The following is an 18,993-nucleotide window of genomic DNA, read 5'->3' on the forward strand; positions in this document are numbered from 1 at the left end:
GCGTGCTCTTGTCATACAGAGGATCTTTGACTGGAATTTTTGTCAATGTTTCATAACAGAAGAGCGCGCTAGTCTTTTAGAGGAGCTTAAGGCTAGAATGTTTGCTGTTTGTCATTAAAAACAGCGTAGGGTTCTTGTCTTAATTGGCATTTTTTGCTGCCGATTCCTAAAAACAGCAATGGGTTCCTGTTATAGAAGATCTTTGATTGTTATTTTCACTTTAGATCCTTAAAAACATCCTGATTGAGGATCGTTTCTTTTTCAATGTCGGTACTTAAAAACAGTTATGCTGTTTGGAGTATCTTTGATGAACATATTTATGGTCAGTCCTTAAAAACAGCAAAATGGTCTTTGATTAGATTTTTTTTGTCAAGCTGTATAATCAGCAAAGCGTTCTTGTCATGAAGAGGATCTTTGATGAGAATTTGCGCTGTCAATCATTACAAATACAGCTTTTGACAGCAAAAAGAGTTCTTTGATACCTAAAAACAGCAGTGGGATCCATCCTGTCACATAGAGGATCTTTGTCTGGGGGGTTTGCAGTAGATTCTTAACACCCATCATAACAATGCAATGGTTCGGTATGGACAAGGAGGAGTAATCGATCCATACGTTACCGCAACGCAGCCTCTTGTTGTTGGGTGTGATGCTGTGGTTGCCATGGCGACAGCTCTCCAGCATCCTTGACTACCGCACACACGGAGTTGGATCCAAAGTCAAGTCCTTTTTTGTTGCTGTAAAAAAAAAAAAAGTCAGTGGCTGTGATGTGAGTCAGAGGCTGCAGAATAAATGCAACAGCCGTGACAGTGACTACAGTCACATGACACGCTGGGACTACAAAAACAAATCTCTCAAAGCATGTTAGCCCAAACAGTGATGCGAGCCGGGCGATCCAATTTTCAGGCGGCGTCCTCCTGTGGCGATGCACATTGGAACGACGTCCTGCTTGTGAGCTCATCCCAGCGGTTGTCCCAAGTTGTTTGGGGGGGTGGAAAATGGGTGTGGATGTGTGTCTTATAGTGTTTTGATCTCCCAAACTGCAGCAGCACACAACAAATTCAGTATTTAGGACTCTGGGATTGAAGCAACAAAAAAAATCCCATTGATAAAGTACTCTCAGGCTAATTACTGCACGGTAATGTAACTTTTGGCAAGGCAGGAATGATGATTTGTGGCTCCGACTTGGAAAGAGAGATGCTGCATTGTGCATCGCAATGCTGCTGGAAGCCTGCTGGGCTTTACGTGGTTCTTTACTGCCCTCTAGTGGACAAAAACACAACAACATATGGAATTGCATTAAAAATGTGAGTATTTATTATTAAAGATTGTGCTCTGACAGTTCACTTTTTTGCTTGCATTGCAGAGATTTGCAACACAAGCAGGTTTTGGTACCACACACACACAACAACACAACATCCATTATATGAGAATTTATAAGCACTGCAATGATTATATATGATAATAGGCTCTGTAGCAACTGCTTAGTAAGCACATAAAAACATCAAAGTAATATTAATGCATGTTTTTCTTTGTGCAGCCCCATTAGAATTATACAATCTCCACATTCGTGTACAGAATATATTATAATGTATGATATAATCGTTTTGAACATAGCTTAATTCTGCCAGATATGTATGAGGGTCTTTTGACAAACGTTTTTGTAGTGCAAAGCGCCTCTCTCATAGAGAAGCTCTTTAACGAGCATCAACAGAGAGTTCCTATTATATACGCGATCTTTGACTGTTTTTTTTGTGCTGCAGAATTCTTAAATAATCAGAAGAGTTCGTGTCTTATACAAGGCATCTTTGACTAGCATTGATGGAGTAGATTCTTAACAACAGAAAAGGACCTTATGTTTAATTATTACAACCATTTTTAAAGTGTAATTTCTACTAAATATAAATATATTCTACTACATTATCATTAGTGCTGTTTACAGTGAGTGGGCGAGGCTTGTGGACAAGAGAACTTGCGTTTGTTGTCGCTCCTCCCTTGTGATTGGTTGGTTTCACACGCCAGTCAACATTCGCCTGCTAAGTGGCTTCTGGTGGTCAGTTTTGGATGTTTGTCGAAGTCGCCTCCGAAATCCTTGGAAGTTTATCCCAGGACTGATAATGTCCCTCTTTTTGCGGAAAACCGTCAGCGATCACCGATGCATCGCTGTTAGCTGCTCGTACTTTGAAAAATAGCAGAAATATCGAGAGGAGTTCCCTTTTCCGAGGCGTCCTGAAGGGGAGCTAACCACTGTTAGCATTGGGCTAGCAGTATGTCAGCAACAAGAGGAGCTGTCACCACCATCCTCCTACCATGGGACTTTGCTACAGGAGCGGGTATGTTGGCGACGGCTGAGCCGGGATTGGTGTTTTTGGTCGGTATCGACGAGGAGAAGCAAGGTGGAGGCGAGAGCAAGTTAGTTCCGAGTTGTTGGAGTGCAGTGGGGAGTCTCCAAAGTGTTAGGTTGGCTGATGGCAATGGCGCAGGGTCAGGCTAGGCTAGCTTTAGCGTTGGCTAGCCTTGTGTAAACACAGCTGTGCGCGACAATGCTAGCTCCCAATAAATCCCATTTGTGCTGTTTTATATTCCCTAATGTATTTATTATCGCTCATTTAATCCCATTAATAGTCGCAATGCAAAGTGAATAACGTCGTAAATAATATTAACATGAAGTAGCTTTGATTTGCATGGAACCACCTCCCATTCTGCCCATAGTGTAAATCCAACCAAAGTACTGTTATTATAATGTATACTAGGTAATTGTAGAATACTATGTGTGTTGCAGTAAATATTTTTTGGGAGCAAAGTAAATATTTGTTATTTTTATCAAGGTCCTCGAGGATGCAGATTACTCCCAAATGGATGATGGTTTTCCTGCTACCCCCCTCACATCAGGATGGTTCAGCAAAGATGACAACAATTCCAGGTTAAATTCATGTTGTATGTGTCTTTAAATGCTTCATTTTGGACTGGCTTTATTTACATACATTAATTCCTACGTAATGCATGGCATCAATATTACATTCGTAGAGAGAAAAGTACAACTTACCATAGGGTGGCAATCTTTGCGAGATGTCAGCAGCCGGGATGTAAACTTGATTGAAATATGAAACAATATAGGAAAATATTAATACGAACATTGTTTTATGATGGCGCCTGCTTGTTTTTGATCATCGAGGACCGTGCTTTTTAAGTGGTGGCATATTTGTTTTCCCGGCATAATAAGATAATTTCCCTTCCTGGAAAAAGTTGACGTCCCCTGTTCAGCATCCTCGGTCCCCACCCCATCTGTCTCCGGACCCCACGGTTCTGTCGAGCGCGCAGGCGTGCCAAGCTGCGTGGGAATGGCTGTTGGTGCGATTGAGGGGGTTGGGCCGTGCGGAGCGAGCGGAGCGCTACATGAGTTTGTAATGTCCGCCATGTTGGCCATGGCGCATTGAACCGGGGAGGGAGAGCGGAGCGCCAGAGCCACAGCGACCGACAGAGAGCGACCGAGACGCGGGCCTGCCCGTGCGCTGCTCGCGCTGCTACGGACCCGAGCCCAGCCTCGATCGAGCCGCTCATTCCAGAGGACCGTCCCGGATCCATCCATGAGAACTACAAGCGGAACTGCTGTTATTCCTCGCAGATCCACGAGCTTTATGCTGCGTCTTTTGATATAAAAACATGAGTAAATTGTCGTTTCGGGCGCGGGCGCTGGATGCTAGCAAGCCCTTGCCCGTCTTCCGCTGCGAGGATCTACCGGACCTACACGAATATGCTTCTATCAACCGGGCGGTGCCGCAGATGCCCACCGGGATGGAAAAGGAGGAGGAATCGGTATGTTTTCAACGACTGCTGGAGCTTTGGCGGTTGAGGTTTTGGCGGTGTTTTTCCCAACCTGGCGGGCAACCGCTACGTTGCCTGCGCAGGCTCGCTCAAAATGGCCACCATGTCTGCTCCGACGAGCACACGACGGATCTTCGCGAATTCGCCGTGTAACGACGCCGCTCCAAGACGGGTGTAACTGGCGAGGGGTTTATAAACCGCACACCGTTCTTCGGTCGTGTTGCGCCCGCCAGTTTTGCCAGAATATGCGGGGGGTAGCACAAAGAAGTCACGTGACGTGGATCTCTTCCACCATTTTGTTGATTTTCTCCCGGCGAGCAGGCCGCGGACGCGGTGCACCGTGGCTGTGCAGAGGCCAGGGGGAGACGCTGAGCTTCCGCCGGCTTTGACAACCGGCATCCGCGTGTTGACAGCTCCCGGGCCACCATGTGGGCCGCGCTTGGTGGCGGCGGTGGTGCGGTCTGGTCGCCGCTAGACAGATTAGGACCAGGATTTACTGTTTTCTATTAGTAACACTTATTTTTTCGGTTCGGAAACTTGTGCTAATCATATAGCATTTTAGATAAAAGCATGGTTGCTAAACGAATGATTGTACCCCGTTTAAGTGTTTAATTTTTAGTTTTGTTGAGTGTGAAATATACATTTAATTATGTTATTGACAACTTTGTGGCGTGTTCATATAGCAGAAGTGGTTGAACATGGCTGTGCTTTGTCCTTGTGTGGTTATAATCGGGTACTTTGTTACTTTTATATGGTAAGTCAGAGGTGTGGGACGGCACAGCAGCTTGAGAAAAATAAGGAAAAGCACATTTTGCAAACCTGTTTATTTCTTAAGGCAAAATTAATAATTTTTTTAGGACTTGGGTAGTTGTAAACAGCAGTGTTCTGTCATCCATAGGGTGTTTTTTTTTACAGAGATTCCAACAAAGTACTTTTAATTAGTTGCAATTGATCCTTAAAAACCCCATTACCCATCATTCACATTTGTATTTAATTTGTGTTGCAAGTGAGTGATTAGTACTGGGAGAAACCAGTTTTAGCATCGAAGTCGATCATTTCTGGGTGCTTTGGTCCCTCTGCTGATCAGGAGGAGAGCCCATCTGTGATGCTGAACAGCAGACACAAACGTCAAGGAAAACACAGACGGGGGAGGAGGCCAAGTCAGCAGAACACCCCCCCCCCATTCTGGACCACAGCGGCATTACATAACAGAGTGACAAAAGAGATAAAGAGGTTTTACTACAGTGGCTTAGCTCCCTGACCCACATCCTGCCCCAGGGGGTCAGTGGAACGCGGGAACGGACTGACTGACCACATGTCGGCCAGCAGAGGAACTCCCATTTGACTCAATAACAAACCCACATGGGCTCTTAATGTCTGGCATACATGCACAGTTCTATTGACCCTTCCCTTAAGTAGCCTCATGTCCAGATCTGTCTTATGTGTTCAGGAATGTTCATGAATCAACGCAATCTCCAGAATGTCCTAGCATCTCAGTGTTGTCATGGATGGCTCCAGCCAGCATGAGCTGCAAACACCTGCTGAAGGCCACACTTTAGTATCCATGGCAACCTTTATTTTTCTTGGGAACATTTCAATCGGAGGAACGTGCGGTGCTGTGAAAAAGACTTTTTTTTCCCAGCTCTGTGGCCCTGACGGAAAGTGAAGTGGGTTCCTGGAACAATTTGTTCGCACACTCGACGTTTGTTGGCGGTACACTTCAAGCATTCAAGCCCATCTATTGGATTGGGGCTTGACCGTTATCAACAGGTATTTATGTGAAGTATTGAGCTCCTGACACCTTCCCATGGTCCATTTGGTTTGTAACGTGGATGTGCAGTAAGTCACAGGGTCCACATATTTACTTCACCAAAATATAAATGAAGTACTTTGGTCTTTGCTCTCATTTTTCATGAGATGAACAAGATCTGAAATGTTTTCCAAGTACACAAAGGCATATTTCGCTCACATATTACTCACACAAGTCTGTAAATTTGTTAGCATGATTAGTACACAGGCGTGCCTTAGGTTGGCCACAACAAAAGGCCACTCCACAATGTGCAGTTTTACTGAAAGGGGGGCACGTCCAGAATGTTGATCACGTTTTGTTGTGTTTCTAACAGTAATTGTCATCAGTTTATTCAGTTTAGCCGGTTAAATTTCGACTTGGTCCTCTGCTCTTTGCGCATTCCGTGTTTTTGTAGGCAGATGGTTGTTTTCTTGGCCACGTGCCGTGTTCCTGAATACTCGCTCACAGCTCGGGCACTGTTGCTGTGAAGCGGCGATCTTCTCGCATGCGGTCGCATATTTCGGCTGAGCGCTGACACTTTTTTTTGTGGTGTCATTTGTGCCACTTTTTTTCTTTTATTACGCCGTCAAACGCTGACCCACATCTTGGAATTTACTCGTGACGGGGGGGACCGGGAAAGTTTTCTAACGTGTTAAAATGTGTAGGAGCCCTATTGGGATAGTTGTCAGAACAAGCAGTGACTGCGGAGGCCATCTGTTGCTATGTATTACCATGGAGAGCCTGGCACACTGCAGGATGGGCATGATAATCAATAAATCCATTATAAAGAATTGAAGACAACACACAAGCTCTTTGCTGCATCCGCCTCCACCTTTGGTACAGCAGAACAAACGCAGTGGTGTCACGAGGTGGAAAAATGATTTGTCATTGTTTGCCTTACCTGTTATTCGATGGTGTGATGAGCAATTGGATTGCTAAACTGCTACATTTAAAAACTGTAAAAAATTGCTGAGACATGGCGGAACAGGGACGATTAAGATCTGCTTCTTCAGACTTGTTGAATTGTTAGGTGCCATCTCATCCAGATTCTGGGGGAGACTTGTGGGAATTTTCCACTCTTGACATCCTGACTGAAGTTAAAAAGCAATCAAACTGAAACAAGAATAAATAAACATGTTGTGAATGTGTAAAGACTGCGGTCGACGACCAAAAAAAAACTCTGTGCATCTAGTTAGCATACAGCATCAGTGGCTCGGCATCATCAGCAGGTGTGCTAACAGGATAAGCAATTTCACGTGATTACAGGGAAATGGCTTCCAAGAAGAAATATTACCAGAAATCCAAGGATGAGTATTTTATGCGTTTGCTTTGCAACATCTATTTCCATAAATGGGGTGGCGGAATACTGCAACACGAGGCAACTTGGGGTGTACCGACATGGCTAAATACTAACGGGGCTGCTATCATCCTTGCTGTCTATGCCAGACTTTTGGCAACACAGCACACGCCTGTGGTTTCAACACATCGAAGCCCAATTCTCACTGTGAGAAATAACGCAGGACGTGACAAAGTGTTCCACATAATGGCTGTGATGGATCTCCTCTTTATATCAAATGGGAGGAACAGTACGATGCACAATTTTGGGGGTTTTTAAACAGTGACTTTTTAATACCGTGGTAGAGTATACTGATTGCAAACATGATTTATTAATGCTTCCTATTTCCCTCTCTCCCGTCCTCCAGGAGCACCATCTCCAGCGGGCCATCTCGGCGCAGCAGGTCTACGGCGAGAAGCGGGACAACATGGTCATCCCCGTGCCGGAGGCCGAATGCAACATCACGCACTACGAGTCCCTGTACCCGGGGGATTTCAATATGCCAAAGCAGCTTATTCACATACAGCGTGAGTCAGCGGCCATGCCGTGTATCCCAAATGTCAACATAATATCCAAAGCGCTCGGTTACACTTTAATGGGGAGCTGACACGTTCCCTCAATGAGGATGTGGCTATTTATTGGCGTGAGTGAAATTGAGCCGCTGGGCTTGTGTGGAGTGAAATAAAGCATCTGCTTTTGAGGTGCTCCCCAGTAACCCGCCACTTCTTGTTTTTTTTTTTCTCGCCGCAGCTTTCAGTCTGGACACAGAGCAGCCAGACTACGACCTAGATTCAGGGGACGAGACTTTTGTGAATAAGCTGAAAAAGAAAATGGAAATCACGGCGCTGCAGTTTGAGGGGATGATAGACCGCCTGGAGAAAGGCAGCGGGCAGCAGGTGAAGCGTTATTCTTGTTTACTTGTGCTATCTTGACGACCGTCCATAAATTAATCAGCAAACAGCAGAGTGGAAGCTGTTCTTGCTGCAAAGACAGCTGGGGGCACAAACATCTTTGCATCTCATTTCAAAATGTTTCTCCGCAGTTTGTCAGTCTCCAGGAGGCCAAACTGCTGCTGAAGGAGGACGACGAGCTCATCAAGGAGGTGTTTGACTACTGGAGCCGGAAGAGGAAGGTGTGCAAGGGTGGCACCTTCCTCCCTGTCGTCAAGCAGGAGAAGCGGGACGGCTCCAGCACCAGCGACCCATACGTGGCCTTTCGCAGACGGACGGAGAAGATGCAGACCAGGAAGGTAGGCTACACAGAAACAGGAAGTCATGTACCGATGTGTGTACTGCCGTTACCTTGTCACAACGTGACACTTTTTTTGTTCTTAGAACCGCAAGAATGACGAGGCTTCGTACGAGAAGATGCTGAAGCTTCGCCGGGACCTCAGTCGAGCTGTCACCATCCTGGAGATGATCAAGAGGAGGGAGAAAAGCAAGAGAGAACTGCTGCACCTCACCCTGGAGATTGTAGAGAAGCGGTGAGGAACAGCTTTTGTTTGTTGTTGGTTGTCTTTACTGTGTAAGGATGCCTTTAACACAAAAGCACTTTACATCCAGCTTACATTTGCTGCTTTGTTTTGTTTGGGGGGCTGACTTGCATTCATTTAGCTGGATTGGCCGTATCTACCAAACGACATGGTGGCGTCTCACTAGCCCTGAGAGCCTTTTAGGTGCTACTCTTGACTTGTTTTTATTTCCTAACCTTGGCGCCCACTCGTTCCTCGTCCCCGAAGCGTGGAGCCGTTGTGATCCCTCCCAACACGATGTCCAAATGGAACAAATTTCCTGCGAAACGAGCTGTCACCGACAGCTTAAATTGGAGCCCCCTCCTCGAAGTCCCCATTTGATTTGTAGTGACATTTCAATTTCCTCTTGTTATCCCCCCCCCCCCCCCCCCGCCTGCCTGGCTTTCTGGCTGCTTGTCCACCAGCGCTGACATCCCCCCCTCCTCCCTGCCAGCCCGTTCTACTCTTTCTATGTGACTTCTGCGGTCCGCTCCATGATATTATGCTGATTTTTGAGTGACCCAGGTGGAAAGCAAGGCAGCACATGGAGTATTCCAATGCTATTTATTATCTGCTGGTCTCCACCGGTGTTAGATTTCTGACATTTTCTTGTCATCCCCAAGTTCTTTTTGCTCAAGGGTTTGTTAGAAACATGGTGCCTCAGCAATTACAAATGACAATTAAATCAGAAATAAGAAATATGTAGGGGTGAGATGAGACGATGTATGATGAAATAATGACTGGACATACAAACTTTATTTAAACAAGTCACAAAACAAAGCAGGTGTGATTTGAAAGGTTTATTGTTGTATTGTTTACTACGTTCAGCAAAATGCGGATGAAGTATCTGCTTTTGTTTGTCTTCAGCCCGGACCCGAGTACCAAAGCCAAGAAGTTGGCAAGCCATTAAAAATCAATGTTCAAAGTGCTTGAAGTTTTTCCCCGTGAGAGCGATGTGACGTTGTTGGTAATGAGAAGTCCTTTCAGTCCTAAATGCTTTTATTTCTCACAACAGAAACACAATGCCCGACTTTGGCAGCGAGGTGATGGCAGAGGCGCTTGCCCAGCAGGCTCTGGTGAAGCCCATCTACACCATCCCTATCATTCCCAGTGCCAACCAGTACCGACACCAGGACCACTTGGACATGGACTACAAGAAGGTGTGTGGACCGAAAGTACCAGGCTTTCGAACACCTCATTACACAGCTTTATTTTTGCTCTAGTGCCATCGGTGGCCATTATGACTTAATTAGCTTGAGTGACCCAACAGCCCACCCCCGCTACTCTTCTCTGAACACCGTCCATCCTGTGGAGGGCCCCCCTGCCCCCTTCTCTGTTGTCTTTGTCTCCCGCGTCTAACAGCTGAAAAGGCTTTGACTAATCCTAGTTGGAGTGTGTTCAGTCAGGGAGGGGTCGTCCCCCAACAGGGAAGCGGGGGTGAGCGGTGGCACGGGTGGGGGAGGATGGGCGGCGCCATCTGCCTCCACGGCAGCATCTGGCACGTGTTCCCATCTGCATATCAATGCCCCGCCGTCCTCACTTCTTGTGCAAAGAGAACATCTCCATCTTTGAGATGCCGGGTAAACATTTCATCACTCGCCCCCTCCTCTGCTCTCCCTCACCAGCAGGACAAGACGGAGGTGGTGCGAACCAAAAGGAAATACGAAAAGAAGCCCAAGATCCCCCCTATGTCTGCGCCCCATCACACGGGACCTTCTGTGTTTAATCTCAAGGACCTCAACCAGTATGACTTCCCCAGCTCTGACGAAGAACCCTTCTCCCAGGTATGACACGACACACAGTCACCATGCAAATGCGCTAACATTTGCTTAGCTCAGCTCTTTGTTTACTCAAGTGTTACTTTTTCACCACGTAGATTAATTCAGGTTCCTCCGAGGCAGAGGAAGAGAACGATCCAGATGGCTGCTATGCGTTCAGGAGGAAAGCCGGCTGTCATTACTACGCCGTGAGTGTTTTCTCTCTCTATCTCCCCCGCTTCTATTTTTACAGTCCAGAGCGCTCTGCCTGATGTAATTGTTATTTCCCACTCCGCCTCCATCCTACAGTCCAATCCTGGCCAGAGTGGCAGCTGGCCGTGGGTAAGTCCGCTGGAGGGCGGGCTGGGTCACCCAAGCTTCCGCTACTGTCTGACCTCGCTTAGCGCGCCGCCACGCTGCATCGGTCTGGCTCGACGGCGCTTGGGCCGAGGTGGCAGGTGAGTGAAGAAGACCCCGAGTCATTTGTCATATTCTTCAAGGTGTGTGTTTGTGGGGACAAGACGATATTCGATGCTAACTGAGCAGAGAAACGGTGCTGCTGATTGGCTGCTCAGGGCCTCGCTGGCTGTTTCCCAAGTATCTTTTGGCAAATAACATCAAGCTGCTTGCTAAAATGTTGAACACATTCCCCACCGTGGTTCGCACTGTGGCCTCAGGCCAACACATCCTGCAGGTTTGGCTGCTGGCACGCTAATTAGTCAGACGAGTGAATTCTAAAATGATGCTAACATGGTCAGCAGCAGTCCACTCCACAGCCATCACTTGTTTTGATTCATGTAGCAGCAAAGCATTTCATTATGGAGAACATATTTCTATGTTTGTTGTGGTTTAAAGTCTTTGGGCTGTGTCATGTTCAAGGACCGGTGGGCGGCTCGCAGCAATGGCACTCTTTTAAAATACATTTTTAGAAGGGTTTCATAAAATGTAGCACATTTTCCTCGGCAGCTTTTGGTGAACTCTGGCAGAACTCAGATGGGCTGTGAGACATCATCCCTTATTTGAAACCACCAACCACTAGCATCAGGCTTTTGATGGCCACTTTTATTTAAACTCCACCGGATGTCTCAGCGGCAAACCACTTCGGTTCAGCGCTAACATTTTCTCTTTTTTTTCCTGCGGCTTCCAGATTCTTGTTGGACCGAGCGCATGCGGACCTCTGCCAGAACCTGGACTCCGACCCAGAACCAGAATCGCTCACCTCGTCACTTCCAAGCTCTCCACTCCGCAACTCCAGTACCTCAGAAACCAATACCTCGGACCTGATCGGCTCTTCCCGACCCATCTCCTCCGTCTCCTCAGCATCACAACATCCGCTGTCGTCATCGTCATCGTCACCCGCCATGGCCACGGACCTTGGCCGCATTCTTTTGAACATTAAATCTTGCCGCTGGAGGCATTTCAGACCGCGGACGCTATCCCGCCACCTTTTGGTTGGAGGAGACTCCCCTCCTAAAGGTTGTGGAGATTTCAGTCGGACGGTGACGGGACTTACTCGGACACTGTCTGGGGGATCCTGCCTGCAGAACCGCACTTGCGCTCCTGTCAACTGTGAGTTTATTATGCTGCTTTATTATATATGCTGCATTATTACTGTAACATCTACAGGCGCTATAAGAATGAATAGGAGGCCATCCATAAACAATCGCTTGTCTGCCGCAACCATGCCAACACAAGGGAAACAAGTGGTTCCCTCTGTGTGGAAGAAAATATTAACATATTAAAAGCCTAGCCACTAATACTAATCCATTTTACCTGGCCTACATTGGTCTGGCTGACCTAATGGATGTCAAAGTAGCCCACTCATCTTTCAATATTTCTGACACTCGTGGTTTACATCCTTGTAGCGGTAACATGAGGAAAGTCCCATTCTTGCTGCGGCTCAATCAGGTGCAGTCGATGTTATTGATGGGTTGGGTTGGTGGTGAGTGATTAGCTGCTGTTGTGGAACGGAATCTTGCACTATTAATGACAGCAGCCACTGAAGTGTCCACGCTGGCTCCACGCAGTCTTGACCCGCCGAGGATGAATTGATGTTTGGATGAAACCTGTCCACTTCCTGCTTGTGACCGGCATGGTGTTTGCCCCGCTGCAGTGTTGACGGTGGAGCAGTACCAGCAGCACCAAGAACAGTTGGCTGTCATGCAGAAGCAGCAGTTGGAGCAGAGCCAACAGCAGCAGCAGCAACAGCCGCCGCCACAACCGCCGCAGCAGCAGCCGCCGCAACACGCCAACAACTCCATGAGCGCTGCCAACCCGCTGGTAAGTCAGGCATCTACTCCATCATACTCGCCGTCACCCACAAGCGCTGTTACATACCAAAGCAAAAGTCCTTGACATGCCCTTGATCATCATCATCATCATCTTCCTCTGTCCAGATCCTGGTGTCCAAGACGTTGGACCAGGCCAGCGCCCAGTTCGCCGCCTCAGCTCTTGTCACCGCTGACCAGCTGCTGGCATTCAAGTCCAAAGAGGAGCTGGTGTTGGCGAGCGGCGTCAACGGTGTCCTGGGGAACGCAGGTATGTGGAACGTATTTTGATTCTAACGATGATCCCCATACCGCTCACAGCCACTAGAGGGCATGATGAGCTCTAATGTATTAACCAGTGTTACACTTGTCTTCCTTTTGGCAGCGGTCTTCAAAGGTCTGCACTTGTCCAATGCCACCACCCCGCCCGTCACCCCCGCTTTCCTCCAGTCCTCCCCCCAGCTGGCCGCCCCTCCACCCGCCAACGCCGTCCCCGCCGTCTCACTCTCCTCCGTCCCGGCACTCGGCCTCCTTGGGTGCAACGCCGCCGCCCCCGCCTCCACTCAGGTCCTCATCGGGAACAACATCTGTCTGAGCGTCCCCTCGGCCCCCGCCCTGGCCGGGCGTCACCTGCCCCGCACCCTGGCCGGGGTGCCGCCCTCTGCCTTAAAACTGTCCACCGGCACCAACCTGCAGAAGCCCAAAGTGTCCGCAACGCCGCCCATGGACATGAACTCCAGGTGAGAGTGGAGCCAGACAGACCGCCACCCTTTTTTAGTCATCTTGCTAACATTTGTCACACGTTTGTGTTCCCAGGGACAACCACGAGGAGGACAAGCCGTCCCTGAGCAGTATAACAGACAACACGGTGGCCATGGAAGTGACGTAGTAGCGGCCACAAAGGGGCGGAGTCTACTTTTTTGTTGTTTTTAGGTGCTGTGCATCGTAGCGTAGTTGGGGGATGCAAAAAAAAGGGACTGCCAGGATGTGACAAGAGACTCTCATCCTTTTTAATGAAAAACTGTGTTTTGTTACCGTGGAAAAGTGTAAATTATGAATATACGGCAAAAATGAATATGTGTACAGTAAAATATTTGTACATATTACTTGAAAAAAAGAAACTGTCCGTTTGTGATGTTTTGCACTTGGGAGTCAAAAGAGGAAAAAAAAAAGGTATGTTGAGAGAATGAGTTGTACAGAGAAGTTTTATCATGTGCATGGTGCGAGCTGCTGCTTTGATCTATTTATTATTGTGCCGTGTTTACACTTTTTATTTGTACACTGTACCATTTTTTGTTTGCTTCCTGTGCTCTTGTACACGTTAGCTAGCTGCAGACTCCTGGGTGTCTTTCTACAACAAATCAAGCGCCCTCCCTCGCCCCTGAGGGCAGGGGTGTCCAAACATGGTCCGGCGAGAGGGGCGCCGTGCGGATAAGATGTGTAGGTCAAAATATGCTAAGCTATCAAAACATCTTGGCTAATTTGTATCATATCGAATCACACATCTCAATCCTGAGCCGCACTTGGGGCACCCCTGCCTCGGGGTCTCGAGGAAAGATGGCCGCCATTGGTTGGGGTGGGGAGGCGTGAGACCTTTGACCGTTGTCGCAAATAATACGTAACAAAACAGGGATGAAGTCTCTTCCCAGAAGCCTTTGCTGCTTCCTACTAAAGCACTATTTTTGTGATGTTTTGTTGTTTTTTTGATACAGATGCTGCTTTTTGTATTTTGGGTTTTAAGGGGTTGGTCCTTCATTTTCATGCAATTGGAGTCCCCTTTGTTTTTCTTTCTTTTTTTAAACAAATCCCACCAACTTTTTTTGTACAACAAAGTTATTTTTGTATTTTTTTGTTTTGTTTTCTTGTGGTAAACTTGATTGTAAGCTTTTTAAATGTCATTGTTTGGTTGTGTAAGGTGGTAAGGGAGGCCAGAGAGCAGTACATGTTTATCATTCCAGGTATTAAAGAGAGGGAAAAAAATGCAAAATGACAAGGGTTGGGGATATGGAAGGGGTGGTGACCTTACCCCATCACCCCCCTTTATTTTTTTCTTTATTTTTTTTTTCTTTGGGGGGGAAAATAATCTCCAGACGGCTGCAAGGCCAAAAACCACAAGTATTTTTGGGTGCCTTCCTTTTGGGGAAATGACATGTCCTCTCTTCTGTGAAGAGTCCGGCACAAAGGCAGCATTACTTAGTAGTGCTGGTGGTCTTTGTGGTGTATCCTTGAGGTTTACTCGTCCCACCTGGAGGCTGAAAAGATGGAAAAAATAAAAATAATGTGACGATTCTCACTAAAATAAGACAATAAAGCCCAGGGCATTAAATGTGACCTCCAATGACTTCTGTGTTTGTGTGTGGCGGAATATCACCTAGTCATTTAGTGTAGAAATATGGACAAACAATATTAACTAAATAGACTTTTTTTTTTATCATTGCGGCACCTTGTGTACCATAAATGGCATGTGCACCACAGTTTGGGTACCCTCTGGTTGTAGTGATAACGATACCACTGAGTAAAATTGATGCTGGTATCGGCGATGCCAATGTCATATAACATAAAGATTAAAACTATGTAAACTATATGAAAATGGTAAATAAGTAAATATTAATAATTGTCATTGTTTGGCAGATATATTGGTTTTCGATCGATTTCAGCGCATAAAGAGTTGTATCGATATTTCAGTATCAATCCGCACGTGGCTAGCAAGTAGAAACGTCACAATGTAGCAACGCAGCCGAAGCTAACCAACCTCACTCGATGGAGTTTGCAGGTAGGAACACTTTGAATAAGCATCTTTCAAGCCACGAAGCAACTAGTTTAATCTCTGAAAGTTTTGTTTTCGAATTATGACAAAAGACAAAAAAAAGTCGCTACACAATTCGAACAAAGATGCTAGCTGGCGTGGTTAGCCTAGCTAGCTAGTTTTTGCCCCCTAGCTAGCTAGTTAACGCGACTGTTTTTTGGGACTTAGCAGGGAGTGAGTGTATAAATTAGACGCACAAAACCTGCGACAACTCATAAACTGTTGATGTAATATTAATAAATAAATACAAATAAATAAAATCAGCCTGCAACAAAGATGCTACCTGGGGTTAAAGCTATCTAACCAACCCTAGCTTATACTTTTAATCGTGCTAAGGTGCTAGCTGGCGTGGTTAGCCTAGCTAGCTAGTTTTTGCCCCCTAGCTAGCTAGTTAACGCGACTGTTTTTTGGGACTTAGCAGGGAGTGAGTGTATAAATTAGACGCACAAAACCTGCGACAACTCATAAACTGTTGATGTAATATTAATAAATAAATACAAATAAATAAAATCAGCCTGCAACAAAGATGCTACCTGGGGTTAAAGCTATCTAACCAACCCTAGCTTATACTTTTAATCGTGCTAAGGTGTCAAATGAATGCACTACTATGCATCTACTATTTTACGGAATTATTTTACTATATTACGGAACTTCATATTTTAATTTATTTTTATTCACAGGAACGTGACCTTCATTAAGGAAGAATGAAAAGAGGCGGAGTCTCCCATCCTGTTCTATAGGAAATAAAGCTACCGCAGTGCTTCGGTTGCCAGGCAACAACGCCTCACTATAATGGCCGGTCAACAATGGGTAAGAAAATGAGAAATTGATTGACACGATGTCTCTAATTGACTGCCTTAGTGAGGTGGTGGGGGGGTCACCACTGAAGAGACCCTAAAAGGAGCCACAAGTGGTCCACTGTCGTCCCCCCCCCAACGCTGTCGCCGACGCACCTGCCTCTCCCGCCTCCCTCCTCTTCATCGGCAAGAACAACACTCCTCTTCAGGAGGCACAAAGCAGGCCTTTCACAGTGACCGTCTCTCCCCATGCAAAACCTCATTCACAAAATACCCCATTTTAGACTCACCTGTCTCAATGATGCTCACTCTGGCTGACTCGCCATGGCGGCCTTCAGCTCCAAAACCTGACTTAGCTTATTGTTCACTTCTTATTATTTGCTATCAAAAAGCGGGCAGATGTAAACCCCAGCAACATCGGAATGAATCACATCCTCGCCTCCCTCCCTCCATCCTCTCTTCAGTAAAACCGCAAGATTTGTTATTGACTTCCCAATTGTCTCTTTCAAAGGATCAATATGTGTAGGCGGCGGTAAGGTTCTTTTTTTCCAGAGCAGCAAATCGATCAGCGGGCTGTTTTCATCCTGATAATGGAGTGTTGCATGCTGCCAATTACCACCCTATGACTTCAAATTAGCTTAGCATAAGTTAGCGGGGTTTAGCTTGGCTATTTTTGCTAGCATCTACTGTGGCGAGCTGCTAAATGCTACTTATACAAGCGTACAAGCTGCCTGTTGTTGTCATGGGAACTATCGCAGATCGCCACTGATTGGTAGCGCTGCTGGCGGCCATCTTTAATTGATTCCCAGCAAGCTGTATCATTTGACCTTGTGAGGCTTGCTTTGATTTCTTATTGACGTTTCTTTCTTTTGTTGCCTTTGTGGTTTCTTGGCTTCATGCTAACACGCGTTGTTATCTGGACTAACGGGTGAAATGCCAGCTGGTGTTAGTTCCCTCACACACACACACCTCTAATCCCTCATTTGTCCAAATCCCATTCTTGAAACTTCCTTCTGATGCCGGAGAGACTTGTGTTCTAAATAAGGCCACCACAAAAAGGCCATAATTAAACTGTAATTGACTCACCTGACCAGTAGGTGGAGCCACTGTACTGTCATTATGCTTTATATACGGATCTTCTGGTACCGGACCTCATGTTGCGTGTACCTAATGAACTGGCAACGTCCCCCCCAGAGTGACAAAAATCTGTTTAATCCTAATCGGAGCCGAGCTTACGCCTGCAGGACTAATCTTCTTGCCGTGTCTTCGGCCAATCGAACGACAGCTTAGAGGCTGACAATGGCCTCAGGTGACCTAATACTACTACTCAACGCAGAACCAAGTCAAATACGAAGCCAAATAAATCAATTTGGGGTGAAATTGCAAGTATCTGACATTCAGATCCAGTCAAGTCTTGCAGCTGATGTAAGCATTGGTGAGACATCACTTTTGGCATTTTGGATAAAAAAAAAATCTTTCTATATTGAAATTCCCTTTCAAAATGTCATAGTCAAATACATTGAAACAATGATATATAGCCTGTCGTGAGTTCAAATATGTGGCGCCACCGTGTGGGCATTTAGTATCAACGCAGCGTGTGCAAATGGCCTCGTCAGTGCCTTATTCTGCCAAAAGGTGGCGACAATTGCTTTATTCCTCTTGTACAAGGTTATGAAAAGTAGTTAGCGTCAATGTGGAGAATGCTGCCCTATGTAGGAGTAAATAGCAGTACTAGTAGTAGCAAAAAAATTGCTCATGACAATAAAATAGTATTTAGAAAAATACCAAACACAAAACAAACATTAAAAATAAATGTAAATATGATTTAGTTGAATATAAATATAAACTAATTACATGTGTTCTGATCCATATTACAGGCCTGGGAGCTGGTCCGCTTCCAGCATCCGCCTCCAAAAGAGGCGCCCACAAGTCCTGCTGGCCCCCAGAGGTTGGAGTCCCCAATAAAACTGATGAAAGACCTTGGACCTTCCCTGCCGATGTCATTAGGATGAAACGTATGTGATAATGTTTCACTTTGCCTAGCCTCCCGTGTCCACACATGGATCCACTCATCCGCCGACACACTCCCACCCGTGGGCAAGGAGGAGAGGAACCTGTTAAAGATATCTGCAACACTGGAGGATGAAGATGCTGATGGTTGACTGCCCTTCAAAGCCGTGCTGCTAAGCTACGCTAATGAGCCCTTTTACTACATCCAAAGGTACACAGGTTCAAAACTAATGCAACACTTGTGGCCAATAAGAAGCCGGAAGAAAGCCATCTGCAGAAAAGGCATAATCGCAACAATCGTGTAGTGTAGTGTTTTTCATAATTGATTTCTACACTATATACACTATACTATGTACACTATACTATGTACACTATACACTATATTTGATGTTTGACCTGGTGACTGCAGGATTAGAGCAATAAAAAAATAACACAAAAGTTTTCCAGCTCAGTGGAATCAGCGCCTGTGTCCTTCCTGCTGCTGTTTCCTGCAGGAAAGAGGACAGCGAAAGAGAGGATCGGGTAATGATCATAGGTCACCGTGGCTTTGAAAGCATCACAAAAAACATCTCACACATTTGAAGGATCTTTGATGACAGGAATTCTTCCAGCCTGGAACGCCGGAGGTCTTCAGATAGCAGCGCAGGAATGAACGGCTTGTGGCATGCGGCCATGATTGTTTGCATCCAAGGTCGTGTTCAAGCCAGGTAAAGAAGCATTTTGTACCACGCATGAATGCTATTGATTTTGGCATCCATGACAGGTGGATGAGAGGGAATCGATAGCTGCGCTCGCCCGTTTTGTCTCCATCCGTTTTTCACCAGCTGGCTTCCACGGATGACGGCAAAGAAAGGACACTGTCTATGTTCATCAGTCTTGTCCAAGGAAGGTGAGTTCAA

At 46.3% G+C, this 18,993-nt stretch overlaps 2 protein-coding genes across 12 annotated transcripts in view; both read left to right on the plus strand.

Moving 5' to 3' along the window:
- The first annotated feature begins 2,015 nt into the window (after nt 1–2,015).
- LOC131108941 (enhancer of polycomb homolog 1-like) lies at nt 2,016–14,824 on the plus strand. Of its 3 annotated transcripts, XM_058060403.1 has the most exons (15): nt 2,016–2,330; nt 2,826–2,920; nt 7,315–7,474; nt 7,698–7,843; nt 7,990–8,196; nt 8,282–8,430; nt 9,473–9,617; nt 10,083–10,241; nt 10,334–10,423; nt 10,524–10,672; nt 11,362–11,783; nt 12,328–12,494; nt 12,611–12,752; nt 12,867–13,221; nt 13,298–14,824. In XM_058060403.1, the coding sequence occupies exons 3-15, from the start codon at nt 7,375–7,377 to the stop codon at nt 13,368–13,370; spliced, it is 2,304 nt and encodes a 767-aa protein (XP_057916386.1). In that variant the 5' UTR covers nt 2,016–2,330; nt 2,826–2,920; nt 7,315–7,374; the 3' UTR covers nt 13,371–14,824. The 3 variants fall into 3 exon arrangements, with proteins under 3 accessions (XP_057916386.1, XP_057916384.1, XP_057916385.1); XM_058060401.1 differs by lacking the exons at nt 2,016–2,330; nt 2,826–2,920 and adding an exon at nt 3,052–3,813; XM_058060402.1 differs by lacking the exons at nt 2,016–2,330; nt 2,826–2,920 and adding an exon at nt 3,054–3,813 and having other exon boundaries at nt 10,086–10,241.
- Nucleotides 14,825–14,985: 161 nt separating this feature from the next.
- LOC131108940 (collagen alpha-1(XVIII) chain-like) overlaps nt 14,986–18,993 on the plus strand; it is a 30,334-nt gene continuing 26,326 nt past the window's right edge. For 3 of the 9 annotated variants that reach the window (XM_058060399.1, XM_058060398.1, XM_058060400.1), the window contains exons 1-6: nt 14,986–15,254; nt 15,968–16,097; nt 17,962–18,032; nt 18,128–18,305; nt 18,589–18,801; nt 18,858–18,983. The gene's annotated coding sequence lies outside the window, so the exon portion shown is untranslated. Of the gene's footprint in view, nt 15,255–15,967; nt 16,098–17,961; nt 18,033–18,127; nt 18,306–18,533; nt 18,802–18,857; nt 18,984–18,993 lie in introns of all 9 variants that reach the window. The other 6 variants (XM_058060396.1, XM_058060395.1, XM_058060393.1 and 3 more) reach the window with 6 other exon arrangements.

Source organism: Doryrhamphus excisus, chromosome 21 (genome assembly GCF_030265055.1).
Source record: "Doryrhamphus excisus isolate RoL2022-K1 chromosome 21, RoL_Dexc_1.0, whole genome shotgun sequence".
NCBI classification, from domain to species: Eukaryota; Metazoa; Chordata; class Actinopteri; order Syngnathiformes; family Syngnathidae; genus Doryrhamphus; species Doryrhamphus excisus.